General features: G+C 47.7%; 1 protein-coding gene across 4 annotated transcripts in view; it reads right to left on the bottom strand.

The window, feature by feature from the left end:
- Positions 1–19,590, bottom strand: part of NOX1 (NADPH oxidase 1) — a 2,086,008-nt gene that overhangs the window by 1,026,720 nt on the left and 1,039,698 nt on the right. For 3 of the 4 annotated variants that reach the window (XM_068248036.1, XM_068248032.1, XM_068248034.1), the window contains one exon: positions 386–478. The exons of the other annotated variant lie outside the window; for it this stretch is intronic. In XM_068248036.1, the coding sequence (XP_068104137.1) occupies positions 386–478 (93 nt within the window). The remainder of the gene's footprint in view (positions 1–385; positions 479–19,590) is intronic. 4 annotated transcript variants of the gene reach the window in all.

The raw sequence follows: 19,590 nt of genomic DNA, 5'->3' as shown, positions 1-19,590 counted from the left end.
TTAAAGTTAATATATTTTCATTTTCATCTCCAGTCTGTTTTAAAATGGTATTTATCGTTAACAAATTTTGTTAACAATGTTTATCGTTATTGAGGTTTTGTTATCCAACCAATTTGTTATCCAGTCGGGCCCTTCTTTTCTGTGCCTTTTTTCATACACTTGCTACTATTGTAATCACTTCCTCAAGTTCAGCAGTGGCACTACGCTTCCCCCTGAAGAAGAAAGTGCTGTGTTTAACTGTTTGAATGCTGTTCTGCTACCAGTGGGGTTTTTTTTGGTAGCACCTTTTTGCTGTAAATCTTTTACAGCAAAGAAGAAATGCTGAGTTTCATACCACTTTAAGCAATTATTATTGCTACGATAAGTACCTATATTTTGAGCTTACCTTTACAATGACAACTGTTTGTCTTGAACGGTAAAATCTCAGAAGCCTTTCAATAATGTAAATGATCATTGGTGCTAAAATCCACTTCCATGTCTAGAAAAAAAAAAATATGTAAGAGTCTTTTTTTTAACAAGAAGTTTTAAATCAGGATGATACCATTTATTGGCTAACTACAAATGAATAAGAATAAACAAGCTTTCGGCCTTGCAGCCTTCGTCAGGTTTATATCCTGTTAGTTTGCAAGCTGGTGGTACAGACAGCTTATATACATGCAACATCAAAAGGAAAAACAGATATTTTTTTCAAGCATAAATACATCATTAAGATGCCTTAATACAAACAGACCATCTAAATGGGGTAAGATAAGGATCCTTTTTTTTAACACACAAAGAAAATTAAAATAAAATCAGTTAAAATGAGTGTGGCTACAGTTGCCTAGTAGAAAGTAAAGCATCATACTTATGCTAAACCAAAGTTGTTTGAAACATCCAACAAACTACAGATTTCACTGTGTTGGATGACAATCACTTGCAAAAAAGTAGCCATACATATGACCAACATTGGGCATTTTGCTCAATTTACCCAGTGGATCAACTCAGATGACTATTGGGGACATATTATGCAGTCTGCATGTGTGTACAATGTCATTTGAATGACATTGTTCTATTGAATGTGGACATGTCGTTTATAATGTTGATTTGCTAGAGCACACAGCATTTAAAAGAGTTGGTCATTTGGGGGCGCATGCACGGCTCGCTCAAGATGGCCGCTGATTAGTGGAGCTCCGCTCGTGCCCGGACCTTTTCCCCGCACTCCGCCGACATCAGCGACCAATTCCGCCGGGGACCCGCAGCCCTAAAACGCAGGGAGGATGAGGAGGGGGCAGAACCAAAAATCGGAGCTCATGAAGGCTCAGCCCGCTCACCTAGATCACTTCTTCCGCGACATCCAGGGAAGCCAAGATGGCACCGAGCGGCAGAGGAAGGGTGGCGCTTCAGCTCCAGCAAGCCCAGACGATCTTGCAGTAGTGGTGCTCAAATACCCCTTTTTAAAATTCGAGTTTGGTCGAATTCGAATAGTAAATTATTCGAGGTCAGTCGAATATTCGAGTCGAATAATTTTTACTATTCGATTCGACCTCGGACTTCGAGCTCACTATTCGAGTCGGTATTCGAGCTCATTATTCGAGCTGACTATTCGAATTGGCCTTAAAGGGAAGGTTCAGGGAACTCTTGAAAAAAATAAAAATCCCTATCCACTTACCTGGGGCTTCCTCCAGCCCGTGGCAGGCAGGAGGTGCCCTCGCCGCCGCTCCAGAGGCTTCCGGTCGTCTTCGGTGGACGACCCGACCTGGCCAGGCCGGCTGCCAGGTCGGGCTCTTCTGCGCTCCATGGCCGGGCTCTTCTGCGTCCCACGCCGGCGCGCTGACGTCATCGGATGTCCTCCGGGCTGTACAGCGCAGGCGCAGTAGTTCTGCGCCTGCGCAGTACAGCCCGGAGGACGTCCGATGACGTCAGCGCGCCCGCGTGGGACGCAGAAGAGCCCGGCCATGGAGCGCAGAAGAGCCCGACCTGGCAGCCGGCCTGGCCAGGTCGGGTCGGCCACCGAAGACGACCGGAAGCCTCTGGAGCGGCGGCGAGGGCACCTCCTGCCTGCCACGGGCTGGAGGAAGCCCCAGGTAAGTGGATAGGGATTTTTATTTTTTTCAAGAGTTCCCTGAACCTTCCCTTTAAATAGCTTCCAACACTTGTTTTGAGGGTGAATGATGCAAGAAACATCTTTTTTTCCAAGTAACAACAGCAAGTGATTATGTGGGGATGTTCCTTTAAAAAAAAAAAAGGTGAAAAGAGAAGTTGTGTCCAGAATTTTGTTCAGTACTGTATATACTTCTTCTTCTTCTTCTTCTTCTTCTTCTTCTTATTCTTCTTCTTCTTCTTCTTCTTCTTCTTCTTCTTCTTCTTCTTCTTCTTCTTCTTCTTCTTCTTCTTCTTCTTCTTCTTCTTCTTCTTCTTCTTTATCTTCTATCTTCTTCTTCTTCTATATCTTCTTCTTCTATATCTTATACAATACAATACAATAACATTTCTATAGCGCTTTTCTCCCATAGGACTCAAAGCGCTTAGGCTTTCTCAGATTCAGTAATTAGTAGGATGAAGTATTCACACAACAAAAGTTATATTTCTGCAAATGCCAGACTGAACAGGTGGGTTTTCAGTCTGGATTTAAACACGTCCAGGGATGGGGCTGTCCTGATCTGTTGAGGTAAGGAGTTCCAAAACGTAGGGGCAGCATGACAGAAGGCTCTGGGACCAAAAGTTTCTAAGTGGACTCTGGGTATGACTAGATTATTAGAACCTGTGGATCTGAGAATGCGGGGATTGCTTCGCAGCTGTAACATATCTTTCATGTATCCAGGGCCCAGATTATTCAGGGATTTAAATGTCAGTAGGCCGATCTTGAATAGGACCCTCCATTCTATAGGTAGCCAGTGAAGGGAATGCAGGACTGGCGTTATGTGGCAGTGATGGGGTTGGTTGGTTAGCAGTCTGGCAGCAGTATTCTGTATCAGCTGTAGGCGGTACATGGCCTTTTTTGGAAGGCCAGTGTAGAGAGCATTACAATAGTCCAGTCGGGATGTGATGAAGGCGTGGACTAAGGTTGGCAGATCTTCTGGGGGTATGAGGTGCTTGATTTTTGCAATGTTCTTCAGGTGAAAATAGGATGATTTCACCACAGCAGAGATTTGAGTTCTGAAGTTTAAATCCCCATCAATTAGAACTCCCAGGCTACGCACATGATCAGAGCTGCGTAGATCCGTGCCTCCTATTCCCAGTGGTGAAGACTGCAAGTTAAGTTGTTTTGTTATCATGCTCTGCCCTCCAATCAGAAGGACTTCATCTTCTTCTTCTATATCTTCTTCTATATCTTCTTCTTCTTCTATATTGTCTTCTTCTTCTTCTTCTTCATCTTCTTCTTCTTCATCTTCTTCATCATCATCTTCATCATCATCATCTTCTTCTTCTTCTTCTTCATCTTCTTCTTCTTCATCTTCTTCATCTTCTTCATCTTCTTCTTCTTCATCTTCTTCATCTTCTTCTTCTTCATCTTCTTCATCTTCTTCTGCATCTTCTTCATCTTCTTCATCTTCTTCATCTTCTTCTTCATCTTCTTCATCTTCATCTTCTTCTTCTTCTTCTTCTTCATCTTCTTTTTCTTCTCCTTCTTCTTCTTCTTCTTCATCTTCTTCTTCTTCATCTTCTTCTATATCGTCTTCTTCTTCACTTATTTCTCTTTTCAATTTTTTTTTTAAAGAAATGCAGCTATTTTTGAGCGTAACAAATAGCTGGTGGCGCACGCATGTTGGAAGCGCCATTGTATGTGCTCCCTGGCAGTGGAAACACACAGACAGCAGGAGGTAAATTCAGCAGCAGGAGGAGGAGGATGAGTGTGTGGCAGCAGGCAGTCAATGAGGCAGGCAGCGTGACATAATAGCCTTGGTACCTAGCGGTGATACCAGGGCTGTAAATAAACACAACAGGAGGTCCCAGACAGCGGTCGTGCAGCCCACATCGTGTCCAATACACAACTGGGACAACACAGTTTTCAACCCGGGCACCTCAGAAAAATTAAACCTTTTTGTTTTTTTTTAATGGTTTTTTGGTTTTGTTTGTACAACCAATTACACAGATATATAGCTATTGTTTGACGTAATAGCTGGTGGCAGAGTGGCAGCAGAATGTAATTCTGTGTACCCTGGCAGTGGGAAACACAGACCGACAGCAGCAGCAGCAGGAGGAATGGAGGAGTAGTGTGAGTGTGGCAGCAGGCAGGCAGTGTGACATAATAGCCCTGGTACCTAGCGGTGATACCAGGGCTGTAAATAAACACAACAGGAGGTCCCAGACAGCGGTCGTGCAGCCCACATCGTGTCCAATACACAACTGGGACAACACAGTTTTCAACCCGGGCACCTCAGAAAAATTAAACCATTTTTTTTTTTAATGGTTTTTTGGTTTTGTTTGTACAACCAATTACACAGATATATAGCTATTGTTTGACGTAATAGCTGGTGGCAGAGTGGCAGCAGAATGTAATTCTGTGTACCCTGGCAGTGGGAAACACAGACCGACAGCAGCAGCAGCAGGAGGAATGGAGGAGTAATGTGAGCAGCTATTGTTTGACGTAATAGCTGGTGGCAGTGTGGCAGCAGAAGGTAATTCTGTGTACCCTGGCAGTGGGAAACACAGACAGACAGCAGCAGCAGGAGGAATGGAGGAGTAGTGTGAGTGTGGCAGCAGGCAGGCAGCGTGACATAATAGCCCTGGTACCTAGCGGTGATACCAGGGCTGTAAATAAACACAACAGGAGGTCCCAGACAGCGGTCGTGCAGCCCACATCGTGTCCAATACACAACTGGGACAACACAGTTTTCAACCCGGGCACCTCAGAAAAATTAAACCTTTTTTTTTTTGTAATGGTTTGTTGGTTTTGTTTCTACAACCAATTACACAGATATATAGCTATTGTTTGACGTAATAGCTGGTGGCAGAGTGGCAGCAGAATGTAATTCTGTGTACCCTGGCAGTGGGAAACACAGACAGACAGCAGAAGGGCAGTACACAGCAGCCCACTGTAGGTGTAAAATGTGTGGCTGCAGGCGACGTAATAGTCAAACTGAACCAGGCTGGCTTAGTGAGCAGGAGCCAGGAGGTGGTAAAGGGTGGTAAGGCACATTAACGATGGTTCTTAGCCAGTTCATGTCCCCCTCTCGCCGACAACAGGGGCCAGGAACTCGCCTTCCACCCACGCCTGGTTCATCTTGAGAAACGTCAGTCTGTCCACAGACTTGTGAGACAGACGTGAGCGTTTCTCGGTGACCACGCCACCAGCTGTACTGAAGCAGCGCTTGGACAGCACGCTGGAAGGGGGGCAGGACAGCACTTCCAGGGCGTACTGCGCCAGCTCGCTCCAGATCTCCAGGCGCTTGACCCAATACTCCATGGGATCAACAGGGGCATCGCTGTCAAGCCCGCTGTAGGACCCCATGTAGTCAGCCACCATGCGGGTCAGGCGCTGGCTGTGACCGGAGGAGGATGCTGCTGCATCATGCACCTCCTCTCTAGTCACTGCTGCCGGAGCCTCTACAGTCCTGTAGAGCTCGTGGCTGAGAGACAGCAGGTCTGTGGGGCGCTTGCTGCTGGATGCAGGCACCTGCTGCTGCCTCTGTGCTGGCTGCTGGACAGTGGGGGTGGAAGGCTGGGGAAGGCTTCCTCCAAGCGCTCAACAAGGGCCTGCTGCAAGCTCCTTATTTGTTGCGCTGGGTCTCCTCCTGCAGGCGGCAGGAACTGGCTCAACTTCCCCTTGAGGCGTGGGTCCAACATCATGCTGATCCAGATGTCCTCCCTCTGCTTCATCTGGATCACCCTGGGGTCCTTGCGCAGGCACGCCAGCATGTGCGCTGCCATTGGGAAGAGGCGGGCCACGTGTGCTGGCACATCGACGGCAGTGCTGTCCTCCTCATCCTCCTCCTCTGCCGCCTCATCCTCTCTCCACCCCCGCACCAACTCAGCTGCGCTGTGCTGATCCCCCTCATCAGCAGCAAGGTCAGGGACCTCCACCAAGTCCTCCTCCTCCTCCCCCTCAGAGGTGGACTGTGCAGCTGCTTGCCGCTCCTGCTGGTCCAAGGCTGCCGCTCCCTGTTCCAGCAAAGCATCGAGGGCCCTGTTCAGCAGACAAACCAGGGGCACCCACTCGCAGACCATAGCATGGTCCCTGCTCACCATGTTAGTGGCCTGCAGAAAGGGAGCCAGCACTAAGCACACCTGCTGCATGTGCCTCCAGTCATCATCGGGGACGATGGACGGGATGTTGCTGGTCTTGTCCCTTCTCCGAGCGGCGGAAACAGTGGCCAGGGCAAGGTACTGGTTGACAGCGTGCTTCTGTTCAACCAGACGCTCCAACATCGCCAGGGTGGAGTTCCAGCGAGTCGGAACGTCAAGGATCAGCCGATGGCATGGCAGCTCCAGCTCCTTTTGCACGTCTTCCAGGCTCGCACAGGCTGCAGCCGAGCGCCGGAAGTGACGCACAACGTTCCTTGCCGTTTCCAGCAGTTCGCCCATCCCCTGGTAGGTGCGCAAGAACTTTTGCACCACCAGGTTCAGCACGTGGGCAAGACAGGGGATGTGGGTCAGGTTTCCCCTGTCTATTGCGGCAACCAGATTGGCCCCATTGTCGGCCACCACCTCTCCGACTCTGAGGCCTCTGGGGGTCAGCCAAATCCTCTCCTGCTCCTGGAGTTTGGCCAACACATGGGTTGCTGTCAGCTTGGTCTTCCCAAGGCTGACCAAGTGCAGCAGCGCTTGGCAGTGGCGGGCCTTCACGCTGCTGCTGAGGCGGGGGGTTTGGCCAGGTGTGCCGGAGGATGGCAGAGGATCGGAGGAACCTGCTGCAGTTTCCCTGACCCTGCGGGGGGGCACCACCCACTGTGTTGCTGCTGCTGTGCCCGCTGCTGCTCTCCCATCCTCACCCCCTTCCACCAAGCTGACCCAGTGGACAGTGAAAGACAGGTAGCGGCCTGTCCCGAAGCGGCTGCTCCAGGAGTCCATGGTGACGTGGACCCTTTCACCAACCGCGTGCTCCAGCCCTCGCTCCACATTGGCCATCACAAAGCGGTGCAGTGCAGGAATGGCCTTGCGGGCGAAGAAGTGTCTGCTGGGGAGCTGCCAGTCTGGGGCTGCGCAAGCAAGCAGCGCACGCATGTCGCTCCCCTCCTGCACAAGCGTGTACGGCAGGAGTTGGGAGCACATGGCCCGTGCCAGCAAGCCGTTCAGCTGCCGCACGCGACGGCTGCTGGGAGGCAGAGCCCTAACCACCCCCTGGAAGGACTCGCTCAAAAGGCTCTGGCGTGGCCTTTTGCTGGCACGGGAATCAGCAGACACAGCAGAGGAGGCCACTGAGGACTGGCTGCCAGAACAGGCCTCAGTGTCGGCGGCAGGAGTTGCAGAGGGGGGAGGAGCAGTGTGTTTCCGCACTCCTGCTGGTGCTGCTGGAGGAGCAGGAGGGCGGGTGGCTGCTGCTGCTGCTAAAGGCTGTGCAGTGATGGGTGTGGTGCCACTGCCAGCACCAGATGCCTTCAGCCTCTGGAACTCCTCATGCTGGTGGAAATGTTTCGCAGCAAGGTGGTTGATGAGCGAGCTGGTGCTGAACTTTAAGGGGTCTGCACCTCTGCTCAACTTCCGCTGACAGTGGTTGCAAGTGGCGTACTTGCTGTACACTGTGGGCATGGTGAAAAAACGCCAGATTGGTGACAAAAACGTCCCCCTACGGCATGGAACCGCTGCTGCCTGTCTCCCTGTGGTGGTTGGGGGGGGGGCTTGGGTGCGGCTGGTGGTGGTACTGGCAGATGCTGCTGCTGCTGCTGCTGAGCCTGAGACACCAGCAGGCTGTGGGACCTGCCTACTGCTGCCAATGCTTGCAATGATGCGCCTCCTTGCAAGGCCCACAAGCGCATCCTCCTCCTCCTCCTCAGAGCTGCTGAGGACGACATCCCCTGGAGGTGGTGGCACCCAGTCTCTGTCTGTCACCGGGTCATCATCAGCCTCCCCCTCCTGAAACATGTCCTGCTGGGATGATGACCCCCCAAACTCCTCTCCTGATGCATGGATGGGCTGCTTGACTGTCGCCACAGTCTTGCTGTCCAATCCCTCATCCCCCAAAGTGCCCATCAGCATCTCCTCCTCCAAATCGCCAACAACAGCAGACAATTGACGCATCATGCCTGGGCTCAAAAGAGTGCTGAGTGACAGGTCGGCGACTGACGGTGAACTGGCCTCCTCCCCAGACCCTGCTGGGCGGCTGCTGCGAACAGGGGTGGTGGTGGTGAGGGTGGAGGCCTCGGATGCAGAGCTGATGGCGGGCTGCTCATCCTCCGTCATCAGTTGCACCACAGTGTCTGCATCCTTTTCCTCAATGGGACGTTTCCGACCCGGCTGGAGGAAAATCGGAGCAGGTGCTACACGCTGCTGCTGCTGCTGTGTCTCTGCAGCGTGAGTTGCAGATGCTCCTGCTGGGCGGCGCCCAAGGCGTCCACGGCCAGTGGCTATGGGAGGAATGTTAGCCACTGACGCTGCTGCTGCTGCTGTGGAACTGTGCATGGTGGCGCGGCTGCGCCCGCGGCTTGCCACAATGCTGCTCCCTCTCCTCCTGATTCCCTTGCTGCCCTTCCCCTTGCCCAAACCGCGCTGGCTGCCACTTCCAGACATCTTCGATGTTTTGGGCGTAAACACAAAAGTTTTTGAAAAGGGCGGGTGAAAAGTGGGGTACTTTAATGGAGTGGGTTGGTGGGTGAGGTGACTGAGTGAGTGTCCCGACTCCCTAGTACAGTAAGTAAGTAGTAACAGTCAGGAAGTACAACTAGCAGTTACAATAATCAGTAGTAATCACAAGGAAATAGAGTGTGTGTACACTACAGACAGTGAGTGCACGCACGCGCAAACACGCGCAGGAGCTGGCCTATGAACAGAGAGTGAGTGAGTGTCCCTAGTACAGTAAGTAAGTAGTAACAGTCAGGAAGTACAACTAGTAGTTACAATAATCAGTAGTAATCACAAGGAAATAGAGTGTGTGTACACTACAGACAGTGAGTGCACGCACGCGCACACACGTGCAGGAGCTAGCCTATGAACAGTGACTGAGTGAGTGTCCCTACTACAGTAAGTAAGTAGTAACTGTCAGGAAGTAGAATTTTAAATAATCAATCAGTAATCAGAAGGAAATAGAGTGTGTGTACAGTACACAGACAGTGAGTGCACACACACACGCAGGAGCTAGTAGCCTATGAACAGTGACAGTGAGTGTCCTAGTACAGTTACAGTATATAACTATTCAGAAGGAAATAGCGTGTGTGTACACAGACAGTGAGTGCAAGCACACGCAGGAGCTAGCCTATGAACAGTGACAGTCAGTGAGTGTCCTAGTACAGTTACAGTATATAACTATTCAGAAGGAAATAGAGTGTGTGTACAGTACACAGACAGTGAGTGCACACACACACGCAGGAGCTAGTAGCCTATGAACAGTGACAGTGAGTGTCCTAGTACAGTTACAGTATATAACTATTCAGAAGGAAATAGAGTGTGTGTACACAGACAGTGAGTGCAAGCACACGCAGGAGCTAGCCTATGAACAGTGACAGTCAGTGAGTGTCCTAGTACAGTTACAGTATATAACTATTCAGAAGGAAATAGAGTGTGTGTACAGTACACAGACAGTGAGTGCACACACACACACACGCAGGAGCTAGTAGCCTATGAACAGTGACAGTGAGTGTCCTAGTACAGTTACAGTATATAACTATTCAGAAGGAAATAGAGTGTGTGTACACAGACAGTGAGTGCAAGCACACGCAGGAGCTAGCCTATGAACAGTGACAGTCAGTGAGTGTCCTAGTACAGTTACAGTATATAACTATTCAGAAGGAAATAGAGTGTGTGTACACAGACAGTGAGTGCAAGCACACGCAGGAGCTAGCCTATGAACAGTGACAGTCAGTGAGTGTCCTAGTACAGTTACAGTATATAACTACAATACAAAATACAGTCACTAAGTAGTAAAGGACAGCAGAAATACTGTCTAATACTATCTAATACTGTCTAATACTGTCTAAATACTAATGAGAAATAAACTAACAGAGGACAGGAGGACAGCTGCCCACACAGGCAAGGCCCTGAGGCCTAAAGCTGTAAGCCTGCAGCAGCTGTCTGAGTCTCTCTCTATGTAACACAAAAGCTACTAACTAAAATACAATGTCTATCTAACTAACAACAATATAGGTGTGTATAGGAGGTGTATGTGAGCAAAAACGCTAGGTAAATGACCACAATAGAGCTCTTGCTAAGCCAAAGCACAAAGGAGCAACTCTCTCTCTATGCAAGTCTCAGGCAAGGACGGAGAAACGGAACATGGCGGACGCTATTTATAGGGTAGGGGCTGGCCAGGGTCCCCCTCTGTGATTGGCTGCCGTCAGAGGGCCTGGGAGCCCTCTGATTGGCTCTAAGGACATCAATCTGGGCTATGACGCTATTTGAGCTCGGTATTCGAGCTCGAATAGCGCCGTTTGCTCGAATAGCTTGAATAGTGAATGGGCTATTCGCGTTTACTCGAATAGCCCATTCGAATAGCTGCAGCTATTCGGAGCTCGAATACCGAGCTCGAATAGCTGGAAAAGAGCTTGAATATTCGAGCTACTCGAATATTCGAGCTCTGCTGAGCACCACTGTCTTGCAGTGACTAAGAAGGCCTCTCAACAGCAAAAGGGAGGTAACACTACTCAAGCAACAGGTACTGTTTCTCCCCCCTTGAGTTCAAATGCCTCCCAGACCTCCTAGCAGCCGCAGCTTACATCAGCCATGTTAGAGCAGGCCTTTGATAAGCATAGAGACACCCTTCTTACTACTACCGGTATTAACTCCATGCTGCACTCAGCAGTATCAGAACTCAAAATGGAGTTAACTGGCATAGGACAACGCGCAGCTGCTCTGGAAACAAAAGTAGATGAACTAGTGCACGATCACAACCTGCTCTCTGAAGAGCATGCATAAACGCAGGCTGACATTAAGTCGATTCGTCTAGCACAGGAAGATCATGAAAATAGGGACAGGAGGCAAAACCTCAGGATTAGAGGAATCCCTAATACAGTACAGACCGCGGACATTCGTCCTTACCTGATTGATTGATTTAACTTTTTAGTTCCTAATCAACCCCCTGAATCTTGGAGAATGGATAGGGCCCATAGGGCCTTGGGCTCAGCTTTACATAATTCGCAACTTCCAAAAGACGTAGTTTTACGCATGCACTATTATGAATTCAAGGAACTGCTGATCAATGCTACCCGAAATATGTAGAATGTGAATTTTCATGGGGACTCACTTGCAATATATAATGATCTATCTCCCATAACTTTTGCAAAGCGACGAAACCTGTGACATGTCACTCAAGCCCTCAGAAATGCAGGTCTGATGTATAAAGGGGCTTCCCCTTTAAGCTGATAGTGACTAAGGCAGGCCGCACCTTTACTTTACAAGATATTGATGATGCAGAGCCTTTCTTAAAATCCTTAGGCCTTCGAGCCCCGACCACCCTGCTCCACAGGGGGATGTTTCTGCATCCAAGCTGGCAGCGTCACTTAGACCTCAGCGCATCAGACCAACAACGGAATGGACCACGGTCCCCCATAAAAGGTCTTCGGTAGCTGGAAGCCAGTATTCCTCTCCTATGTGGAACAGCTCTCCCCGAGAGGACTGATTTCCCTGACTGACACTTAGGAGCTATTAATGGTCCGGGCTGGGACTGCTCTCTGGGTACTTTGGTCCTTGGGCTGCATCATGGTATCCCCCTATTGGAGACCACTCCGCTACCTGGCTTGGACACTGGGTTGGATTTTTTCCTTTTTTTTGCTTTAATTTGCTGCTTTCTCAAATATTTCTTAGGTCTCCCCATGGCTTGGCATGATGGTTCACAACATCAGCCTTTCCTTTTTTTTTTGCTTTAATTTGCTGCTTTCTCAAATATTTCTTAGGTCTCCCCATGGCTTGGCATGATGGTTCACAACATCAGCCATGAGTTTCTGATTTTTGGATGGTTGTTCTGAGTTTTAGTTTACTGTTATATGTTACTCTGTTGGAAATTGTTAACTTTTCTTCCCACAGGCCTACTCCTGGACCTCCTGCCCCTCATGTCTTGCTATTTAACATTTGATGTCTGAAAGCCATGCCTCCTCATATCTTGAATAATGGTATGCATAGTATCACCCAATGTTAAAGGGCTCAATTCCCCCCTTTAAGCGAAATCTATTATATCGTGAAGCTAAACGGCTTAATGGTGACATAATCCTAGTCCAAGAAACTCACTTTAAGGCTTCAAATCATCCGTCCCTGTCATCTCTGGTCTTTCCCCAAGTATATTATGCCACCGCTCCTACAAAGAGAGCAGGAGTAGCCATACTAATCCACTGTAATGCCCCAGTTCAGGTGCTTAAAGAGAACAAGAGACGAAAAAATAACATATTTATACATACCTGGGGCTTCCTCCCGACCCAACAGCCTGGATCGCTCCCACGCCACCGTCCTCCGCTGCCTCTGTCCGCCAGTACCGGGTCCCGTCATTTCGGCCAGTCAACACAAGCACAGTGCGCTCCCTCCGTACTGTGTAGGCGCATGCTTACAGAGCCGGAGGAAGCCCCTGTCCATGCGGAAGAGTGGCTGCATCCGGCGGAAGTGACGGGACCCGGTACCAGCGATAGAGTCAGTGGAGGACAGCGGCGTGGGAGCGATCCAAGCTTATGGGGCTGGAGGAACATACATACGTTCGTTTCTGCTTCCCTTTAAATCAATAATCGACCCTAAGGGGCACTATATTTTATTACATGCTCAAATTCAGGGCCTAGATGTGGTTCTGGGAAACATAAATGCACCTAAACAAAATCACATTTACATTTTTTGCGAAAGGTCCTCTCTAAAGCAGAATCTATGGCCACAGCACCCATGGCTACTAGGGGGTGACTATAATATGATTGTAACGATTGTGGAATTCTCTCCGTGGTCAGCGCACAGGACTCGCGCTGACACTGCGGAAATCCTCCACAAGCATATAATTTGAGAGAACCCAGCAAAAGGTGCAACGCACCTGTAGAGGGAAATTCCTGTCGGCAGATGGAGCTGTGGAGTGCAGAGGAACAGATCCTCTGCCCTGCCACAGACGCCAGATAGGAATTGTACGAAAGGAAGAAACGCAGGTCAAGATAGCCCTTCAAGAGAGAGAGTAAAGCGACAGAGTGTATGTGTGTCCACCAATCTAGTCGCCACCCTGCGACGATGAACACACAACCATGAAGATCAGGTGAGAAGGCAATCGCAAGAGATGGCGATTGCTAACAGTGGCACAAGACAGAATAAGCACAGAGGAGGAATGTATGTATGTCCACCAATCCCGTCGCCAACCTGCAACGGTGAACACACAACAGAGGAAACCAAGCGAGAACACAATCGCAAGAGAAGCGATAGCGAATAAGAATGAGCACAGGGACAGAATGTATGTGTGTGCACCAATCTAGTCGCCAACCCGCGACGGTGCACACACAACAGCAGAAACATGGATGGATCACTCTCCTTTAGTCTTCCATTTATCTGCTAATTCTAAATATGTTAGGCAAACTATTTGGCGTCTCAATGAGTCATTGCTAAATGATCAGCAGTTTCTTCAGGTTATACATGATAAGCATACGGGTTTCTTTGAAACAAATGAAGGGTCAGTGGCAGAGTTTTCAACCTTATGGGAAGCTCATAAGGCTTTTATAAAAGGATGTATGATTTCAGAGGCATCTTGGCGCAAGCGGCAACGTGATGGGCTTCTTAGAGAGGCATTGGCTGATTTAGCCAGGACGGAAACTTTGCATAAATTGAGACCCTCTCGGAAACACTACTCACATCTGCTTGTTGCCAAGGAAAAAGTAAACAAGTTACAACAATCTCAAGTAGAAAAATCTCTGACCTGGCTAAGACAATCATATTACGATAAAGGCAACAAGCCTCATACTTTCTTGGCTAGGAGGCTACGGCAGCAGCAAAGCCAACAAATGGTTCACTCCCTTCGGAAGGTTAATGGCACTTACACAACTGATCCCCTGGAGATCGCTGACATTTTTTCTGATTACTATAAACAGCTATACGTAGGGTTGAGCCGAAATTTTCGAAATTTCGCGTTACTATAGTTACGCATGTGAAATTTGCTATTACGATGCGAAATTATGGTAGCGTAATTGCCATTAAAATCGTAATTGAAAATACCGTAAGCGCAATTTTCAACGCGTAATTTCGCTTTTCGTTCATAACTTGCTTGTAGTGGAACCGCACTCAAACGGCCAAATCCCTAAGACCAGGGACTAGATGTGCTGGACCTTCCCTCTGGGTACCGCCAGAGTGTATACAGAAAGGCAAACGATTGAGGTCCGCACAATCTTCAAGTCGTTTTTCAAATCTTTATTATCAAAAGTAATAAAACATAATGCTATAAGCAGCAACAGTCAGCTGTTTCGGGCTCCTGCCCTTTTTCAAGCATTGACTCCATAAAACATAACATGCACTATATATATACATGATCAGCCAATCACTGCACAGAACACCAAAAGCGGACCTGATGGGGAACTCCTAATTGATATGCACAGAGCTCACCACCTGACTTATCTCAAGTATCCTATTGGTTATCACATGTTCAAACACGCTACAATTGTAAACATATAAAGATGCATGGATCGGATATCCGCATCAACTTACAATGCGAAGTATTCAACAGGAATGTGCATCCACATACTGTAACCTTGGTCCGCTCTCCCGCAGACAGCTCCGATCACCAGCGCAGCCAGGGTAAGCCGCACACAGCCTACGAGCGGCAATCAAAGCCACGCCCCTCCATGACGTCAACCCACGTGTTGACACTCACCAATGGAGTGGCGCATAACATCTTACCCCTCTCTATGACGTCCGCGCGTCCCATCACCTAGGAGACGCTAGTACACATCAAGGGGGGCCAATATTAGTAAAAGCTATGCGCAACTCACCCCATCTAGCCGCGCAGGAGATCGGAGGTGCCCACCGGAATAAATGGCATGATCTGTAAACATAAAAAAGAAATCAAAACGACATAAGGAACATATAAATAACACAAACAACCTAGCCTGCTACAAATTGAAATTAAGGTCATACTCCTTGTTGAGACCCGTTCTAATGGTATCAAGTTCTCGTATCCACCTGGCCTCAGTTTTTAACAGTAATCTTTCTCTGTCACCTCCCCTAACAGTACGGGGGACACCCTCAATCACCATAACCCGCAACTGACTAACATTATGTCTAGCACGCGTAAAATGTTCCGATACCGCCTGGTCCATACACTTGTTGCGTATGGCTGACTTATGCGACGACATTCTTTTCTTTAGACTTTGGGTGGTTTCACCCACATAACATTTGCCACAAGGGCATTTAATCATGTATACAACCCAACTTGAGTCGCAAGTAAATCTGCCCCGCACCTTATACTGATTACCTCTAGCCGGGTGATTGAAGGTATCCCCTTTAATAATACTGTTACAGAGGTGATACGACAAACAAGGGAATGTACCACATGGACCTCTGACCAGTGCTGGTCGTAATGGAGAAAGCTACGCTTACGGATCATTACGCGTAATTTTACGCTATTACGCATTACGAAATTACGCTTACGGCATACACATTCAATTTCGGTACATGTCTATAATTACGCATAGCACTTACGCAATTACGCGTAAGTATACCGTAATTCAGGTTATTACGTTATAGGCTTACGCGTAAAATCCTACTAGTAATTAATGCGTAAGGTCATGCTTTCAAGCGGAAAAGTTGACGCATGGATCAATGTTAGGTAGCCGCCGACTTTAAGGGTTAATAGCAAAGCCCCCTTAAGTGCTAAGAGCCTCAAATTTGGAGAATATATTAAGGAGATCAGAAGGAATAAGAGGAAAAAAAAATTTTTCAAAAAGACCTTATAGTTTTTTGAGAAAATCGATGTTAAAGTTTCAAAGGAAAAATATATACATTTAAAAACCCGCCGACTTTAACGGTTAATAGCAAAGCCTGCTTAAAATTTAGGAACACCAAATTCACAGGGTATATTAAGGGGATCAGTGGAAATAAAAAAAAATTTTTTTTTCAAAAAGACCTTATAGTTTTTGAGAAAATCGATTTTTAAGTTTCAAGGGCGAAAATGTCTTTTAAATGCGGAAAATGTCAGTTTTTTTTGCACAGGTAACAATAGTGTTTTATTTTCATAGATTCCCCCAAGTGGGAAGAGTTTTACTTACTTCGTTCTGAGTGTGGGAAATATAAAAAAAAAACGACGTGGGGTCCCCCCTCCCAGACCTCTTTAACCCCTTGTCCCCCATGCAGACTGGGATAGCCAGAATGCGGAGCACCGGCCGCGTGGGGCTCCGCACCCTGACTATACCAGCCCGCATGGTCCATGGATTGGGGGGTCTCGGAAGGGGAGGGGCAGCCAAGCTTTCCCCTCCCCCTCCGAGCCCTTGTCCAATCCAAGGACAAGGGGCTCTTCTCCACCTCCGATGGGCGGTGGAGGTGGAGGCCGCGATTTCCTGGGGAGGGGTTCATGGTGGCATCTGGGAGTCCCCTTTAAAAAGGGGTCCCCCAGATGCCCACCCCCCTCCCAGGAGAAATGAGTATAGAGGTACTTGTAGTACCCCTTACCCATTTCCTTTAAGAGTTAAAAGTAAATAAACACACAAACACATAGAAAAAGTATTTTAATTGAACAAAAAACATAACCACGAAAAAAGTCCTTTAATATTCTTAATTAACCATTAATACTTACCTGTCCCTTTAAAAGCCAGTTCCCACGCAATATCCTCGGAAATATACTAATCAGTTACAATGTAACAAAGTTATTACAATGTAACAACTTTGTTACTTTGTAACACCACCGCACCCGACGTCACTCGCCGCTCACCCGCCGGCCGCCGCATACACGCTAGTCCCCGCCGGCTCCCGCCGTCCACTCCGCCCACACCTGTCACTCATATACATGCTGGCACCCATGGGTGCCAGCATGTATATAGGTGACATGTGGGAGAGGCGGGGAGGGCAGCGGAGCCGGCGGGGACTTAGCGTCCCTTCACCCGACAGAGCTCTGAGCTATATTAGCTCAGAGCTCTCGAAAGCATCTTTGTATTTGGGCTCCAAGGAGCCCCATTGGTCCTTAGCAGACCAATGGGGTTCCTTCAAATCAGAAGGAACCCCATTGGTCTGCTAAGGACCAATGGGGCTCCTTGGAGCCCAAATACAAAGATGCTTAGAGAGCTCTGAGCTATAGCTCAGAGCTCTGTCGGGTCCTGCAGCACAGACGCGGCGGCGGCGGTGAGTGACGTCGGGTGCGGCGTAGTTACAATGTAACAAAGTTGTTACATTGTAATAACTTTGTTACATTGTAACTGATTAGTATATTTCCGAGGATATTGCGTGGGAACTGGCTTTTAAAGGGACAGGTAAGTATTAATGGTTAATTAAGAATATTAAAGGACTTTTTTCGTGGTTATGTTTTTTGTTCAATTAAAATACTTTTTCTATGTGTTTGTGTGTTTATTTACTTTTAACTCTTAAAGGAAATGGGTAAGGGGTACTACAAGTACCTCTATACTCATTTCTCCTGGGAGGGGGGTGGGCATCTGGGGGACCCCTTTTTAAAGGGGACTCCCAGATGCCACCATGAACCCCTCCCCAGGAAATCGCGGCCTCCACCTCCACCGCCCATCGGAGGTGGAGAAGAACCCCTTGTCCTTGGATTGGACAAGGGCTCGGAGGGGGAGGGGAAAGCTTGGCTGCCCCTCCCCTTCCGAGACCCCCCAATCCATGGACCATGCGGGCTGGTATAGTCAGGGTGCGGAGCCCCACGCGGCCGGTGCTCCGCATTCTGGCTATCCCAGTCTGCATGGGGGACAAGGGGTTAAAGAGGTCTGGGAGGGGGGACCCCACGTCGTTTTTTTTTTATATTTCCCACACTCAGAACGAAGTAAGTAAAACTCTTCCCACTTGGGGGAATCTATGAAAATAAAACACTATTGTTACCTGTGCAAAAAAAACTGACATTTTCCGCATTTAAAAGACATTTTCGCCCTTGAAACTTAAAAATCGATTTTCTCAAAAACTATAAGGTCTTTTTGAAAAAAAAATTTTTCCTCTTATTCCCACTGATCCCCTTAATATACCCTGTGAATTTGGTGTTCCTAAATTTTAAGCAGGCTTTGCTATTAACCGTTAAAGTCGGCGGGTTTTTAAATGTATATATTTTTCCTTTGAAACTTTAACATCGATTTTCTCAAAAACTATAAGGTCTTTTTGAAAAAAAAAATTTTCCTCTTATTCCTTCTGATCTCCTTAATATATTCTCCAAATTTGAGGCTCTTAGCACTTAAGGGGGCTTTGCTATTAACCCTTAAAGTCGGCGGCTTTTTTATATTATACGGGAGCGTAATATTACGCGATTACGGCAGACTGTGTAATTTCAATGGGAGTTTACTGTCTTACGCGTAATTTGTTACGCGTAAAACGTAACCCTACGGTCTACGCGTAATTAATTACGCGTAATACCGTAACCTTACACGTAACGCTTACGGTGCATTTGTAGTGAATTACGATGCGTAATGCGATGCTAATGCGTAATTTCGGCCCAGCACTGCCTCTGACCGCCTTTCTCGAGCTCACGTCAGAATGTACAAGTTTACTCCTCAGAGAAGGTGCTCTTTTGTATGAGAAAAGTGGAAATTGATTAAACTCTCTGATGGTCGGAAAGGAATCACTTAATATATTCCAATTACGACGTATGCATTTTTCTACCTCTTTACTGATAGTACTAAAAGTGGACACAAAGGCCACTCTACCATCAGTACGTTGTCTCTTTCTATCTCTGTTGGGCCTTCTGCACTTGTGAAGCTGCTCCGTCAAAATGTTCTCAGGGTATCCACGATTTTTAAATCCATCAACCATGTTGAGTAAACTTCTGGATTTATCCTCCTCCTCCTTCACTATTCTATCAATTCTCTGAAATTGGCCACCTGGAATATTATAAACTGTATGTCTAGGGTGGAAACTCTGAAAATGAAGGATCGAATTCCGATCCGTTTCTTTTCTAAAAAAGTCAGTTACCAATCTGCCATCCCGCCTCGACACCATAGTATCCAAATAAGAAATTTTATCCAAATCACAATTAATGGTGAGTCTGATGGTAGCGCATCTAATATGGAGGGAATTAATACATTCGACAAGGGTCGAGCGTGGCCCCGCCCACACACAAAAGACGTCATCGATGTAACGCCACCAACATTTGGCGTATTTTTGAAACATCGGCGACGTGTAAACAAATGCCTCCTCGTAGAGGCCCATGAATAAATTAGCATAGGTCGGGGCCACACTCGAACCCATCGCCGTCCCCCTGCGCTGTAAGAAAAAATTGCCATCAAAGTAAAAATAATTGTCACGCAAAATAATATTCAACAATTTCAACAAAAATGATCTTTGTATGGTGTCAAAGTCAGAATAGGCAAACAAGTAATGCTCGATTGCCTCCACACCCCCATCATGTGGGATGGAGGTGTAGAGGCTCTCGACATCCAA

This window comes from Hyperolius riggenbachi, chromosome 8, assembly GCF_040937935.1.
Source record: "Hyperolius riggenbachi isolate aHypRig1 chromosome 8, aHypRig1.pri, whole genome shotgun sequence".
Taxonomy (NCBI): domain Eukaryota; kingdom Metazoa; phylum Chordata; class Amphibia; order Anura; family Hyperoliidae; genus Hyperolius; species Hyperolius riggenbachi.
This window is presented reverse-complemented; position numbering and strand designations above follow the sequence as displayed.